At 50.8% G+C, this 16958-nt stretch overlaps 1 protein-coding gene across 6 annotated transcripts in view; it reads left to right on the top strand.

The window, feature by feature from the left end:
- The first annotated feature begins 9612 nt into the window (after nucleotides 1-9612).
- The window catches only part of LOC140731117 (endophilin-B2-like), a 114828-nt gene continuing 107482 nt past the window's right edge, over nucleotides 9613-16958 (top strand). For all 6 annotated transcript variants that reach the window (XM_073052425.1, XM_073052424.1, XM_073052423.1 and 3 more), the window contains exon 1: nucleotides 9613-9771. In XM_073052425.1, coding sequence (XP_072908526.1) covers nucleotides 9709-9771 — 63 coding nt within the window. In that variant the 5' untranslated portion in view covers nucleotides 9613-9708. The remainder of the gene's footprint in view (nucleotides 9772-16958) is intronic.

The raw sequence follows: 16958 nt of genomic DNA, 5'->3' as shown, positions 1-16958 counted from the left end.
GTCAGAGGGTCAGAGGGACAGTACTGAGGGAGTGCCGCACCGTCAGAGGGCCAGTACTGAGAGAGTGTCACACCGTCAGAGGGACAGTACTGAGGGAGTGTCACACCGTCAGAGGGACGGTACTGAGGGAGTGTCACATCGTCAGAGGGACGGTACTGAGGGAGTGTCGCGCCGTCAGAGGGACGGTACCGAGGGAGTGTCGCGCCGTCAGAGGGTCGGTACTGAGGGAGTGTCTCACTGTCAGACGGATGGTACTGAGGGAGTGTCACACCATCAGAGGGTCGGTACTGAGGGAGTGTCACACCGTCAGAGGGTCAGAGGGACGGTACTGAGGGAGTGTCACACCATCAGAGGGTCAGAGGGACAGTACTGAGGGAGTGCCGCACCGTCAGAGGGCCAGTACTGAGAGAGTGTCACACCGTCAGAGGGACAGTACTGAGGGAGTGTCACACCGTCAGAGGGACGGTACTGAGGGAGTGTCACACTGTCAGAGGGACGGTACTGAGGGAGTGTCACACCGTCAGAAGGACGGTACTGAGGGAGTGTCACACTGTCAGAGGGACAGTACTGAGGGAGTGCCGCACCATCAGAGGGACAGTACTGAGGGAGTGTCACGCTGTTAGAGGGATGGTACTGAGGGAGTGTCACACCGTCAGAGGGTCAGAGGGACGGTACTGAGGGAGTGCCACACCGTCAGAGGGACGGTACTGAGAGAGTGTCACACCGTCAGAGGGACGGTACCAAGGGAGTGTCACACCGTCAGAGGGACGGTACCGAGAGAGTGTCACACTGTCAGAAGGACAGTACTGAGGGAGTGTCACACTGTCAGAGGGACAGTACTGAGAGAGTGTCACACCGTCAGAGGGACAGTACGAGGGAGTGTCACACCGTCAGAGGGACGGTACCGAGGGAGTGTCACACCGTCAGAGGGACGGTACTGAGGGAGTGTCACACCGTCAGAGGGACGGTACTGAGAGAGTGTCACACCGTCAGAGGGACGGTACTGAGGGAGTGTCACACCGTCAGAGGGACGGTACTGAGGGAGTGTCACACCGTCAGAGGGACAGTACGAGGGAGTGTCACACCGTCAGAAGGACGGTACTGAGGGAGTGTCACACCGTCAGAGGGACGGTACTGAGGGAGTGTCACACCGTCAGAGGGACGGTACCGAGGGAGTGTCACACCGTCAGAAGGACGGTACTGAGGGAGTGTCACACTGTCAGAGGGACAGTACTGAGGGAGTGCCGCACCATCAGAGGGACAGTACTGAGGGAGTGTCACGCTGTTAGAGGGATGGTACTGAGGGAGTGTCACACCGTCAGAGGGTCAGAGGGACGGTACTGAGGGAGTGCCACACCGTCAGAGGGACGGTACTGAGAGAGTGTCACACCGTCAGAGGGACGGTACTGAGGGAGTGTCACACCGTCAGAGGGACGGTACTGAGAGAGTGTCACACCGTCAGAGGGACAGTACTGAGGGAGTGTCACACCGTCAGAGGGTCAGAGGGACGGTACTGAGAGAGTGTCACACCGTCAGAGGGTCAGAGGGACAGTACTGAGGGAGTGCCGCACCGTCAGAGGGACAGTACTGAGGGAGTGTCACACCGTCAGAGGGACGGTACCAAGGGAGTGTCACACCGTCAGAGGGACGGTACCGAGAGAGTGTCACACTGTCAGAAGGACAGTACTGAGGGAGTGTCACACTATCAGGGACAGTACTGAGGGAGTGTCACACCGTCAGAGGGTCAGAGGGACGGTACTGAGGGAGTGCCACACCGTCAGAGGGACGGTACTGAGAGAGTGTCACACCGTCAGAGGGACGGTACTGAGGGAGTGTCACACCGTCAGAGGGACGGTACTGAGAGAGTGTCACACCGTCAGAGGGACAGTACTGAGGGAGTGTCACACCGTCAGAGGGTCAGAGGGACGGTACTGAGAGAGTGTCACACCGTCAGAGGGTCAGAGGGACAGTACTGAGGGAGTGCCGCACCGTCAGAGGGACAGTACTGAGGGAGTGTCACACCGTCAGAGGGACGGTACCAAGGGAGTGTCACACCGTCAGAGGGACGGTACCGAGAGAGTGTCACACTGTCAGAAGGACAGTACTGAGGGAGTGTCACACTATCAGGGACAGTACTGAGGGAGTGTCACACTGTCAGAGGGACAGTACTGAGGGAGTGTCACACCGTCAGAGGGACAGTACGAGGGAGTGTCACACCGTCAGAGGGACGGTACCGAGGGAGTGTCACACCGTCAGAGGGACGGTACTGAGGGAGTGTCACACCGTCAGAGGGACGGTACTGAGAGAGTGTCACACCGTCAGAGGGATGGTACTGAGGGAGTGTCACACCGTCAGAGGGACGGTACTGAGGGAGTGTCACACCGTCAGAGGGACAGTACGAGGGAGTGTCACACCGTCAGAAGGACGGTACTGAGGGAATGTCACACCGTCAGAGGGACGGTACTGAGGGAGTGTCACACCGTCAGAGGGACGGTACTGAGGGAGTGTCACACCGTCAGAGGGACGGTACTGAGAGAGTGTCACACCGTCAGAGGGACGGTACTGAGGGAGTGTCACACCGTCAGAGGGACGGTACTGAGGGAGTGTCACACCGTCAGAGGGACGGTACTGAGAGAGTGTCACACTGTCAGAAGGACGGTACTGAGGGAGTGTCACACCGTCAGAGGGACGGTACTGAGAGAGTGTCACACTGTCAGAAGGACGGTACTGAGGGAGTGTCACACCGTCAGAAGGACGGTACTGAGGGAGTGTCACACTGTCAGAGGGACAGTACTGAGGGAGTGCCGCACCATCAGAGGGACAGTACTGAGGGAGTGTCACACCGTCAGAGGGTCAGAGGGACGGTACTGAGGGAGTGTCACACCGTCAGAGGGACGGTACTGAGAGAGTGTCACACCGTCAGAGGGACGGTACTGAGGGAGTGTCACACCGTCAGAGGGACGGTACTGAGAGAGTGTCACACCGTCAGAGGGACAGTATTGAGGGAGTGTCACACCGTCAGAGGGTCAGAGGGACGGTACTGAGGGAGTGTCACACCGTCAGAGGGTCAGAGGGACAGTACTGAGGGAGTGCCGCACCGTCAGAGGGACAGTACTGAGGGAGTGTCACACCGTCAGAGGGACGGTACCGAGGGAGTGTCACACCGTCAGAGGGACGGTACCGAGGGAGTGTCACACCATCAGAGGGACAGTACCGTGGGAGTGTCACACCGTCAGAGGGACAGTACTGAGGGAGTGTCACACCGTCAGAGGGACGGTACTGAGAGAGTGTCACACCGTCAGAGGGACAGTACCGAGGGAGTGTCACACCGTCAGAGGGACAGTACTGAGGGAGTGTCACACCGTCAGAGGGACGGTACTGAGAGAGTGTCACACCGTCAGAGGGACAGTACCGAGGGAGTGTCACACCGTCAGAGGGACAGTACCGAGAGAGTGTCACACTGTCAGAAGGACAGTACTGAGGGAGTGTCACACTATCATAGGGACAGTACTGAGGGAGTGTCACACCGTCAGAGGGACAGTACGAGGGAGTGTCACACCGTCAGAGGGACGGTACCGAGGGAGTGTCACACCATCAGAGGGACAGTACCGTGGGAGTGTCACACCGTCAGAGGAACAGTACTGAGGGAGTGTCACACCGTCAGTGGGACGGTACTGAGAGAGTGTCACACCGTCAGAGGGACGGTACTGAGGGAGTGTCACACCGTCAGAGGGACGGTACTGAGGGAGTGTCACACCGTCAGAGGGACAGTACTGAGAGAGTGTCACACCGTCAGAGGGACGGTACTGAGGGAGTGTCACACTGCCACAGGGACAGTACTGCGAAGTTTGGGATGTGCGGCAAGAACTGGCAGGAGTGATGGGCAGGGAGCGACGGAAGCTGGGTCTATGGGACGGTGGTCCCTGAGAATGGCAGCCAGTAGCCCAGTCATCAGGAGCGAGGTGCTCTCGGGGTTGCTGTGTTTGGTGAGGGGTGGCCCGTTCTTCGCCCCTACACCATGGCTCTCCCCTGAGCCACCTGGAGAGGTTGTGAGACACAAATCCCTCGACAATGGGGGTAAAGCCTACCCACGACTGCCCTTGCCTTCTGGTCTCCCTTGTGGTCGTCTGCATTGAACGGTGTGGCGATCTGGTACATACAAACAGCAGGTGTCACTGCATGCTGAGTTTCTCCTGTCCCCAGTGCTGCAAAGGATTCATTGTGGTGCCTTATTCCATGTGGTTGGATGATGCCCCATCATCAGATATTCCTCCTCACCCCACCAGGCCACGGTCTCTCCTCTCTGCTGCCATCAGGAACCTCAGAACTCGCACCGCCGGGTTCAAGAGCAGCTACTATCCCTCAACCATCAGGCTCTGAATAAAAAGGGATAACTTCATTCACGTTCCCATCATTAAAATGTTCCTACAGCCAATGATCTCACTTGAAGCACTCTTCATCTCATTATCTCATGTTTTCATTATTTATTGCTGTTTATTTATATTTGCATTTGCACAGTTTGTTGTCTTCTGCACTCTGATCTTTCCTTGATCCTGGTATAGATTTGCTGAGTGTGCCCGCATGAAAATGAATCTCAGGGTTGTATATGGTGACCTATATGTACTTAGATAATAAAATTTATTTTGGACTTTGAAATACTTGTCCATTGTAAAAAAAAAGATTCTGTAGAGTAACATCTTTGACCACAAAAGCATCAGACAGTGGTCAGCACGGAATGTCTTGCCAAAGAGCATAATGGGTGGTTTTCTAAGCGGGCTATCCAAACTAGAACTCACAATAGGCACCAAGACCATACTTGGCCGACAGTAAGATCCTCATCGGATCCGCCATGCAGGGTTGGGCGCCAGCAACAGGCGTGAGAAGGTCTCCTGCCTCTTTGCCAGCGTGCATTTGAAAAAGAAGTCTGGGAAATAGACCCAGGGCTCTTGCCAAGGTTCACCCCAAGAAGGTGTGTATCAGAGGGGCTTGTTTTCTCATGGGATGCACCCCATGACACACCTCAGGAGCTGCTGGAAGATCGTCAGCTCAGTGAAATGTGCACCTTCATCCACCTGAAACTTTGGTCTTCCAGTGACTGACATGTTCCTGGCCACAGGAATACGCCCTGAGGGTTACGCTGAAGCTTGGTGCAGTCAACATAAGAGTTTTGAGGGAAAGGACTGCTATCTATGACCTTGTCACAGTTAGACACTGAGGGACCGGACCCTGTGTCACAACCCCTCAAACTCTCGAAGGGAGTATTGTCAGAATCAGAGACAGTATATGGTTTATTGTCACAAACAAGAGAAAATCTGCAGATGCTGGAAGTCCGAGCAACACACACAAAATGCTGGAGGGACTCAGCAGGTCAGGCAGTGTCCATGGAAAGAGTACTGTGGACAGTTTGTATGTTGTGACACTTGTTGTTTTGTGGCAGCAGTACAGTGAAAAGACATAAAAATTACAAAATAAATAAATTCATTTTGCAAAAAAAAATAATGAAGTAGTGTTAATGGGTTCATGGGCCATTCGGAAATCTGATTGTGGAGGGGTAGATGCTGTTCCTAAATAATTCAGGTTCTGTGCCCCATCCCCAGTAGTAGTGATGAGAAGAGGGCATGTACCAGATGGTGTAGGTCCTTAGCGATGATGCCACCTTCTCGAGGAACCACGTCTCGAAGATATCCTCGATGGTAGAGATGGTTGTGTCCGTGATGGAGCTGGCTGAACCTACGTCCCTCTGCAGCCTCTCGTGAGCCTGTGGATTGGAACCTCCCTACCAGGCAGCGATGGAATCGATCAGAATGCTGTCCACCACCAAATCTCCTAACCAAGTAGAGCCATGGACTTGTCTTCTTCCTGATTCAATGAGATGACATTCATGGGATTGGTGCTTTGTACATGTGACGTATTGAATTGGTAACACTATGAACATAAAGAAAGCTACTTACTCTTTTGTATATATTTTATGTAAAGTAAGTCCAATTTTTATAATAAAAAAATTATGTCAGCACCCTGAGAATTCAACAAGAGGATCACAACCTTGTTGTGGTTTGAAACTTGTGTGTCTTAATGACCTGGAGAGCTACATTGACTAGGGTCAGGGCTTTATGCTTCGGCTCTTGGTAGGGCCACCCGTGCCAAACAGGTCAAAGGGTAGAGGCCAGTTGTTCACCAATTTTCCAGGTTTGGGGGGTTCAGCTCAGGGCTACCAACCCTGGCTGGTCAGCAGAGCAGGGAGGAATCCTTCTACATCTGTGTGTGATGGGATTTCTGAGCCTCCACCCAGGATCTGCGTGTCTGACAGTAAACTGGGAGGAAGCTACTGACACAGGGAAGGAAGCCGTGGAGATGGAGAACCTTCATTGCTGCCCTACACGCCAGCAGTGAAACAGACGAAAGAAGAAGAGTCCTGAGAAGGAATTTTAAAAGCTCAAATAAAAGCTGCATCTTTCCCACCAGTAAAACGGACAAGGCCTTTGCTATTAGAACAACACTTCCCGCATCTCAACAATCACTGCAAAGCTTCGAAGCATTTCTGAAACTTGCCTGAAAGTTCTGCACAAATTCTCTTTATTGTATAACCTTAAGCCTTGTCAAATAGACAAAATTTTTCAGCTTTATTATGATTGAGTAGATAATATTTTAAATATGAGAATGTTTGTGTAATTTGGAAGATTGTCCAGTTGGCAACAGTGCAAAGTTATTAAAAAAAATTATGCAGCTGAAAGCAGGAATCCAGAGATGATATTATGATACCCCATAGTGCACGCATTAGAGAAAAAGAATCAGTCTTATTTTATTACCCTCTTATCACATCTACCTCTAACAATGCACACTGAGCTGCAAGCAATTTTAATGCAAGAAAATCAAGCTCTAGTTATTGCACTAATTAGTCGTATTTCATATTATTTCATATTCCACATAAAAGGAAACCATTTGTCTCACTGAGTCTGTGCCAGCTCCCAGTGTGTTCTTATCAATCTCATTCCCCCAACTTATTTCCCTAAACCTATTCATTGACACATGATGATTAACACCTTTCTAATTCCCCTACTACCCACCTGCATTAGTGGCCATTTCAACACTAAGCCAGCAATTGATGCTCAGACAGAATTATCTTCATGAGCACCTCCACACCATCCACCCCAAGTGGGACTTCCTGGTGGCCGAACATTTTAATTCCCGTTTTCATTCCTGTTCCGACATGTCGGTCCATGGCCTCCTCTTGCGCCAAGATGAGGCTTCCCTCAGGGTGGAGGAGCAACTTGATGGCATGACTATCGTTTTCTCCTTCTGGTAAACAAAATTCCCTCCCCCCCCCTTCCTCTATTCCTCCACAAACATTTTACCTCTTCTCACCAGCCCATGACTTCCCTGCGTCCCTTCCTCCTTCCCTTTCTCCAATAGTCCACCCTCTTCTCCTATCAGACGCCTTCTTCTCTGGTCCTTTATCTTTCCCGCCCACCTGGCTTCACCTATCACCTTCTAGCTGGCCTCCTTCCCCTCCCTTCTCCACCTTTTTATTCTGGCATCTTCCCCACTCCTTCTCAGTCCTGAAGAAGAATCTTGGCCTGAAGTGTCGACTGTCTATTCACTTCCATAGAGGCTGCCTGATCTGCTGAGTTCCTCCACCATTTTCTGTGTGTTGCTTTGGAATTCCAGCACCAGGAGATTTTCTCATGTTTATGATTCCCAAAAGCAGCAAGTCACCGTAATCTGTTGGATGATTTCAGCCACTTTATTAATCAATGATGAAACGTTTATTTTATAGTCTTAATTGGTTTAATTATTCTGAGGGACAAGTCTTTGGATAAACAGAATCTGTTTGGGAGGGGTCAGAATGGATCTATGTGTGGGAGGCCATGTTTGATGAACCTTATAGTGTTTTTGAAGAGGTAACCAAAAAGGTAGATGAAGGTATGCAGTGGATATTGTCCGTTTGTACTTTACAAAGGCCTTTGACAAGGTCTCGCATGGTAGCCTGGTCTGGAAGGTTAGGTCCCATGGAATCCAGGCAGAGCTAATTTGTTTGGCTCAGAGGTAGGGAGCAAAGAGAGTTGGTTCCAGGTTGTTTTTCAAAATGGAGCTGGAGTGCTGCAGGGCTCAGTGTGGGGACCCTCGTTATTCGTTAATTATATCAACAATCTGGGTGCCAATGCACAAGTATGTTTGCAGATGACACGACATTAAGTGATAGTGAAGAAGGTTATTATAGTTTAGGGGTAATTTTGATCAGTTAGAGGGGTGGGCCGAGGAACAGCAAGTAAGATAGGTTTGAAGTGATTGGAAAGTCAAACCATCTTAGGACTTGTACTGTGAATGGTAGGGATTTCGGAGGAGTAACGGAATAGAGAGACTGCTGAGTGCAATTGCCTGGTTTGTTGAAAGCAGCATCGGAGGTAGGCGGGGGTAGTGAGAAGCTCACTGGCTTTTGTCACTGAGCACAGGAGTTACATCATTGTATAAGTCTTGTGGAACCACACTAGGAGTACTGTGTACAGACTTGGTTTCCAGTTACAGGAAAGATGTGATTATAATGAAATGAGTGCAGAAAAGATGTACGAGTAGGTCTCCAGGACCAGAGGGTCTGTGTTATAGGGAGAGATTGGCCTTCCTTTCTTCAAACATTGGAGAATGAGGGGCAACCTTATAGACGTGTTTAAAATTATGAGAGACCAAATGATACATGCCCCCAGCAGAGACTAAAACTAGGAGGCAGAGATTTAGCAGGAACTCGAGAAAATCTGCAGACGCTGGAATTCCAAGCAAAACACACAGAGTGCTGGTGGAACTCAGCAGGTCAGGCAGCATGTATGGAAAAGAGTACAGTCGACGTTTCGGGCTGAGACCCGTCATCAGGACTGGAAAATAAGATGAGAAGCCAGAGCAAGAAGTTGGGGGTGGGGGGGGGGGTTGGGAAGAAGTTCAAGGTGGTAGGTGGTAGGTGATAAGTGAAACGGGGCGAACCTGGAAGTTGATTGGTGAAAGAGATGAAGGGTTGGAGAAGGGGGAATCTGATCGGAGAAGGTAGAAGAGCATGGAAGAAGGTGGAGGGGAGGAGCATCAGAGAGCGGCGATGGCCAGGTAACAGGCCATTCGATTAATCATGTCCACCCCAATTAGCAGGCACCCATCCGGATTATGCCCATTTTCCAGCACTTGGCCCATAACCTCCTACGTTTGTGTGATTGAAGACACTCCTCAAGCGCTGTCCGCTGTTTCCACTGCTCCCTCAGGCAGCGTGATCCACTCGAGGTCAACAAGATTTCCCTCACATTCCCTCTGAATCTTTTAGCCTTCGACCTAAATCCATATCTTCTAGTTTCATTTCACCCCTGATAAGGGCAAATGTTCCCTGCAGTCTACCCTCCTAATTTTGTATCCCGCAAGCGTATCCGCTCTGAACCTGGCGATTGAAGTTGCCCGTTTAAGAGGCCGCGCTGCCGATTGCTGATGTGATGGATGGGACATCGCAATGTGTCCGCTCTCCTCCTAAAGCCACGGCTTGCTAGTCCGGTGTGTTCCGGGACGGGTCGGACTGGCGGCTGGGCGCAAGGGCAGGTGCGGTCGAAGGGCTGCCCTCCCTCCCTCCCTCCGCCTGACCATTGCCCGTTTAAGAGGCGGTGACTGCTGCTGCTGGCTGTGTTAAGCCGGGGAGGTGCTTCCCAGCCCAGTTTGTGAGGGAAGCGGAGCGCAGGAGGGAGGATGGATTTCAGCGTGAAGAAGCTGGCTTCGGACGCGGGAGTTTTCTTCACCAGGGCCGTGCAGGTGAGGACTCGGATCACCCAGCTCCCTCTCCCCTGCTGAAGATGGTATTTCAATATTGCGAGGCCTGGTGAGGCTCCGGGACCGGGCAGGGGGTTTCGGTGCTGGGAGTGGGGTGACACCTCGGATCTGCCCAGGACAAAAGGGCCGGGGCACGGTCCCCTGTCCCCGCTCTCAGGCGAGAGGCCCGGGAAGGTGAGAATTAAGGTCGGGGACGGGTGAGGGTGGTTTAGTGGGTCCCGGATCCGACGCTGGGGTAGGAGGCAGTGACCGAACCCCAGGCGCAGAAGGACGGGGGTGGTCGCGGTCAGAGTGCAGAGGTTGAGGTTCAAGCATCAAGAGGTGGATAGACGGTCGCCCCTGGAGATGGGCGCACGGTGATGGAGCGAACCCCGTAAGTCACGGATGTCGACCCCGACCCCCGTGCCCCGACACTGAGCACGATCGGGGCCAGATACTGATGCAGAGGCGGTGATCCTGGAGTCACGGGCGGAACCTCTCCCTCCCTGTCACTGGTGAACGAAGCCGTGTTGCGAACAGCAAGACTCGGGGAAAGTTGCCGAGTGAGACCGCTGGCCATTAAGAGTTGACGACTAATTAAAATGTAAAACTAAGGCTGGAGGGGAATTGCGAAAATGAAGTTGGCAGGATGTGCGTGAGTGGAACCGTGTAGAGTCCCCGCTGCTGCTGCAGCTTCATCTGAGAGTTAACCCAAACCGAGCAGTTCCGGATTACCTGCCGCTGATACTCATCCTGAGCGCCGGCGCCTCGCGGGGTATTTCACCCCAATGGCACACAGTAAATGTGCTGGATTAAATTTCCCTACCGCAGCCGGTCTGTGTGGTTCCACGCTGGGCCGCTTGCAGGGGTTGGGGAGGCGGGGCGGTGGGGGGAGAGAATCGAGAGGACAGTAGTTGGAACGGGTCAGACAGACTGTTTTCGCAATTCCATCTGTGACTTTTGCTTGTGCTACCTGCTTTAACAGGGACGTGGTGTCCGCCCTGTCACGTTGCCAAGATGTGTATAATTCGGGGGTAGATGTGGTCTGAGTCACGAAGGTCGTGGGTAGAATCAGACCCTGGTCTATTATCACTAACACACGTGAAAATTTACTGTTTACCAACTACAGTACAGTGCGGTAAATTAAAACTCACTATAAGTTATAAGAATATCTAAATAAATAGTGCAAAAAAGAGAACAAAATCGTGTTCAGAAATGTGATGGTGGAGGGGAAGAAGCTGTTCCTGAATCATTTGAGTGTGCACGCTCCCTGATGGTGGTAATGAGAAGAGGGGATGACCTGAGCGCTGACTGAGGGTCCTTCATGATAGATGGCGCCTTCTTGAGGCATCCCGGTGTAAGTACAGAGGGGGCATTGTTTTCTTGGAGGGGTCGCGGGCCATCTCTCCTCCTGGGCTGACCAAGCGGGGAGTGAATGTTTGGTATTTGGTGGGGGGAATGAGTTGCCTATGACGGAAGACGCGGTCACCCCGTGGGGATGACCCTACACGCGTGACAGTTTAAACACGGGTTTATGCCATCAGAGCTGCAGGTCTCTGGTAGTTGTCCTTCCTCCTGCCGTTTAAAAATCTCACTTTGTTTCCCCTCTCACTTGGTGTGTCAAGTGTATCTCCGGAGGCTGTTAAAGGCGCTCTCTCCACCTTTCATTCACCAAGCTTGACCGGCGAAGCGGTCAGAACTCACTGCCCAAGGTCGGAACCTCCCCCTGGCTGTTACAGATCGGGAGCTAGCCCCCGCCTGTACTCTTCTCTCCTCCCGAGCCTTTCTAACATTAGTAAAACCTGGCATTCGGTTTTAGAACATTACAGCACAGCCCACGAAGTTTTAACCTACTCCAAGACCCATCTAATTCTTCTCTTCTGCTCAACCCTCCAGTTTTCTTTCATCCATGTCTTAAGAGTTTCTTAAATGTCCCTAATGTCTCTACCACCATCCCTGGATCCACTTTCTGTGTAAGGAACTTCCTCTGATATACCCCAGTCTCTTTATGCCCCCTTATGCCATTTCCACCCTGGAATAAAAGTCTCTGATCAAAGCCTCTCATCATCTTGGACACCTCCATCAAGTCGCCCCTCCATCTCCTTCACTCCGAAGAGTGAAGCCCCAGCTCACTCAATCTTTCTTCATGAGACACGCCTGGGTACTGCAGATGCAGGAAATCTAGAGCAGTACGCACAATGTGGTGGAGAGGCTTCGGCAGGTCAGGCAGCCTGTGTGGGAATAAACAGTCGATGTTTTGGGCCCGAAACATCGACGGGATGTTAATACAAATCCATAGATACCACCTAACCTGCTGAGCTCCTCCAGCACATTGTGCATAGACTTGCCCTCTAATCCAGGCAGCATCCTGGCAAATCCCCTCTGCACCCTCTCTAAAATTTCCTACGTGCTTCCGTTCATTATTGTTGGTGTGCAGCAGTTCCTGGCTCCTTGCAACAGTGATAAGATTTTAAAATACTTTGTTGGCAGTGAGGTGGTTTGGGGATCTAAGGATTGAGAAAGGTGTTATTGAGATGCAAGTCTCGTTTCAGAATTAAATGCAGTTTCATAACACTTTACAGTGGCACAACGTTTTATTATTATTTAAGATAAAAATATTACAGGGAGTTGTCGTAGTTTGCAGTGGGACATGGACAGAATGCAGAGCTGGGCTGAGAAGAGGCAGGTGGAGTTCAACCTGGAAAAGTGGGAAGTGATTCACTGCGGAAGGTCGAATTTGAAGACAGAATACAGGGTTAAGGGCAGCGTGGAGGAACAGATGGATCTTGAAGTCCGCGTCCGTGGATCCCTCAAAGTTGCTGTGCGAGTTGATAGGGTTGTTAAGAAGGTGTGTGGTGTATTGGCCTTCATTAGGTGAGCGACTGAGTTCCAGAGCTGCGGGATAACGTCGCAGCTCCATAAAGCTTTGGTTAGCCCACTCTTGGAATTCTGTGTTCAGTTCTGATCGCCTTGTCAAAGGAAGGATGAGGAAGCAAGCCGCGAAAGAAAACATGGAAGTCGGTCAAAAGGAGAAACATTAAACCCACCAGCACAAAATAAAGAACAGCATCCGGATCCACAACCCCCAAAACTCCCTCCCTCTGCAAAAAGAGGAACAGGACCGTTGACCCTCAGAAAAACAACTCCTCCCCTGCACAAGATAACTAACCTCCTCTCCCCACCCTGCCCTCGCACAGCAAAATGGAATAGGAACAGGTGATTTTAAAAAAACATGGAATGTAAAATAAAAGTCCCCAATAATCCAATCCACAAATGCAGAATCACGACACCTTCCTGCAATATCAGCAACATTCATCAAAAGAGAGGGGCACCACACGAGACAGAGGCCTACCCGCCTGCCACAGCGAGCCACACAGCGATAGGCCGCTCACTGACTCCTTTTCCGGCAGTGATCAAAAGGAAGGCAGTTGGTGCTGAGCTCTCGCTCGCCTTCTGCTGTCACCTCGATGTCTCAATCTTCCCTGTCGCTTTTATTGGTGATTAACGGATGCTTTAATCGGTGACAGAGAAACGAACATCGGATCACGCACCGTCTCAAAAGTTTTTCGCATCGAAGCCGCCCGAGTATGTGCTCGCTTTCCGGAATCTTCTCACAGACAGCAAAGTGCTGGATCACATAATCAATCTTCAAACTGTAAATCGTAGGCTCTAACAGTCCCAGAAGCACATTTAAGGTGAAAAATAGACAGAAAATAAGTAAAGAAGACATTTTTGTGGGCTGTCTAGAAGATGCCAATTAAGGGAGCGCTGTACACTTGCACCATCCTGACCAGACTCACTGGAGATTTACAGAATGGGGGGGGGGGGGGAAATCTCATTGAAACCTATCAAACATTGAAAGGCCTGGATACATTGGACATTGAGAGGATGTTTCCCACCATGGGGGGAGTCCAGGACAAGACAGCACAGCCTCGAATACAAGAACACCCTTTTAGATGAAGAGGAATTTCTTTAACGAAGGGTGATGAATCTGTGGAACTCATTGCCATGTCATTGAATACATTTAAAACAGAAGTTGGTAGGTTCTCGATTAGTAAGGGTGTCAGAGGTTACGGAGAGAAGGCAGGAGTATGGGGTTGAGCGAGATAATAAATCAGCCATGATAGAATGGTGGAGCAGACTCCTATTTCTGCTCCTAGGTCTTGTGGTCTTACAATTTTAAGGTGATTGGAGGAAAATATAGGGGGGATGTCAGAGCTAGTGTTTTTACACAGTGGTGGGTGCGTGAAGTTCATTGCCAGGCAGAGGCAGATACATCACAGACTCTCAGATAAGCCCATAGTTGATAGAAAATGGAACGGAAGGGTGAGATTGATCGAGTAGGTTAAAGGGAAGGGCCTGGACTGTGCTGTTCTGTTCCATGTTCTAACAATAACGGTGAGGACACACCAGACCGAGGATGCGGGAATCGGGATGAAAACCAAGCTGCTGAAGGATCTCAGCAGCACAGCCGTGAGATGACCTGAAATGTTTGAAGTTCGAAGTAAATTTATTATCAAAGTACGTATGTGTCACGATATACAACCCCGAGATTCGTTTTCTTGCGGGCATTCACAATTAGTACAAGAAGCACAGCAGGATCAATGAAAGACCACATGTAACAGGATGGACAGCAGCCAGTGAGCCAAAAGAACAAGAAACTGCAGGTACAAAAAGCAAGAGGAAAAAGGAAATAATAATAGTAATAAATATTGAGATGAAGAGTCCTTGAGAGTGAGTCCAGTTCAGAGGAAACAGTTCAGTAAAGTTATCCCTTTCTGGTTCAAGATCCTGATGGTTGAGGGGTAGTAACTGTTCCTGAACCTGGTGGTGTTAGTCCCGAGGTTCCTGTACTTTCTTCCTGATAGCAGCAGCACGAAGAGAGCATGACCTGGATGGTGGGGATCCTTCATAATGAATGCTGCTTTCCTGTGACAGCGTTGGGTGTATTTGTGTGCTCGATGGTGCGAAGGGCTTTACCTCTGATGGACTGAGCCATATCCACTACATTATTTAGGCATTTCCAAACAAGGGCTTCAGTACCATGCCATGATGCAACCAGTCAATATATCCTCCACCACTCACCTATAAAAGTTTGTCCAAGTTTTAGATGACATGCCCAATCTTGCCAACTTCTAAGAAACTAGAGGCTCTGCTGTGCCTTCTTTGTAATGGTACTTGTGTGCTGGACCCAGGACAGATCCTTTGAAATAATAATGGAAAGGAATTTGAAGTTGCTGACCCTCTCAACCTCTGATCCCCGATGAGGACCGACTCATGGGCCTCTGGTTTCCCCTCCTGAAGTGAATAGTCATCTTCTTGGTCTTGTTGACACTGAGTGAGAGGTTCTTTTTTGGCACCACCCAGTCAGATTTTCAACCCCCTGGACCATCCCTCTTTCACCACAGACGCTGCCTGGCCTGCTGATTTCCTCCAGCAGTTTTCTCTTTGTTTGTATGAACGAATTGTGAGATGGGTTTTGGCGACAGTGGCTGAAGGATGAATGTGCCCATAGCCTCTGTTTATCTGAGCATTTGAATGTGTCACAGGCATCTCGGGGAGCTGTCGGACTGGAACTTTTTGAGCTGTGCAAGGAGAGGCTAAGAGCTGGGTCTTCAGCAGAGAGATTAGGAGAGGGCTTCCAGTGCTCAGGACCCTAGCCACTGCCTGTGATACAGCCTTTGTGTCGGTGTCTGGTATACAAAGGCCGAAGCAGGAGGAAGGGAGATTGTTCAGAAGATAATGAGGTTGGAGTTAAATGACAGAGCCAGGAAGGGGCCAGACTGTGAATGGGTGAAAGTCAGGGTGAGGAGTGTAAAATATAAGCCTTCTTTAGCAGGGTCAGTGTAGGTTGCTGACCCTGGGAGGGGTGGGTGGACCAAGTTGGAACAAGCAGTGCTCGGGCCGGGAGTCACTGCGACCTGACTCCATGACTGTGATTCCTACCCCCCCCCCCCCCCCCCGGGGGAAATAGACTGTTTTTACCTCAGCGTCAAGACAATAATGGAGCCATTCGCAGTCAGTGCCACTCTATAACAGTAATGAGACAATTCTACAGATCACCGTGGTAACAACCGGGCTTTGGGCTGTTTAGGTGAATTGTGCAGCAAAGCATAAGCACTTGCCGAAAATCCAGAGCAACACACACAAAATACTGGAGGAGCTCAGCATCTATGGAGAGGAGTAAACAGTCGACGTTTTGGGCCAAGACGCTTCAGGAGGACTGCTGAAAAGCGGTAGAGACTAGGACCAACCTAGTACCAAACCTGTGGATTTGAAAAGAAATAAATTATTGAGTATGAAACCTCTTACTCTCTGTAAGGTTGTGTTGCTGTGTGTGGACCCAGGAGACATTTCTCACCTCCCAGGAGCCTTTGCAGGCTTCCCTCATGAGTCATGAACTGTGGAAAAAAAAATACTTGTTTTTATTTTCTGGTTTTTGAGACGTAATTTGCTCGGGTGCCAGTGGCGGGTGAGGTTATGGAGTGGCGGGTGAACGGGGGTAGGAGAAGGGCCATGGAGAACTCTGTGTGTTGGGGATGTGGGGAGGGGTGTAGTGGGTTTTCAGGAGAGTGAGGTTAAGGAGGAAGACGTGAGAGATGGGGTCTGGAGTGGGTTAAGAAGTGGGGTGTGTGTGGGATTTGACAATGGGGAGGGCCGGGAGGGCAGGTTATATTGGGGGAACAAGGATCCTGAGCATTTTTGTCTGATTTCCATTCTCGGCCTCAGTTCTGTTTCATTGTTGACCCGCAGGAGATCTCTCTGCCCACACAAACCCTGGGTCTAGCGAGTGGTCCTCTCCACTGATCCCAGCACTTGGCCGCCCTCCTATACTGTATGGCTGTAGACCTGCGTCCAGGGGTGACAGTGGAAATGGGAACAGTCAAATCTGAGATCAAGGCAAGGGTTTCTATTGAGCGGGAACCTTTGGTTTGGCCCATGTCCTCCTGATGGTCCCACTTCACCCCATCCTGCGCCATTCCGTGTCACCCAGACCTGCTCCGCCTGTCTGACAGGGATAGGAGTGAATTCTCTGAGCCTGTAGCACCTTCCCAGCCCTAATTCGCCTGCTTCCCTGGACTGTGGTGCTGCTTACATTGTTTCAATGCCCTGTGGCTTGTCCGTGCTCCTCTGAGCAACATCACATTTACCAGAACTCAGTGCCCGTCTCCTGGACTGTTCTCACTGTT

Source organism: Hemitrygon akajei, chromosome 7, assembly GCF_048418815.1.
Source record: "Hemitrygon akajei chromosome 7, sHemAka1.3, whole genome shotgun sequence".
NCBI lineage: Eukaryota > Metazoa > Chordata > Chondrichthyes > Myliobatiformes > Dasyatidae > Hemitrygon > Hemitrygon akajei.
The sequence above is the reverse complement of the archived record's forward strand: the minus strand, read 5'-3'. Positions and strand labels throughout refer to the sequence as shown.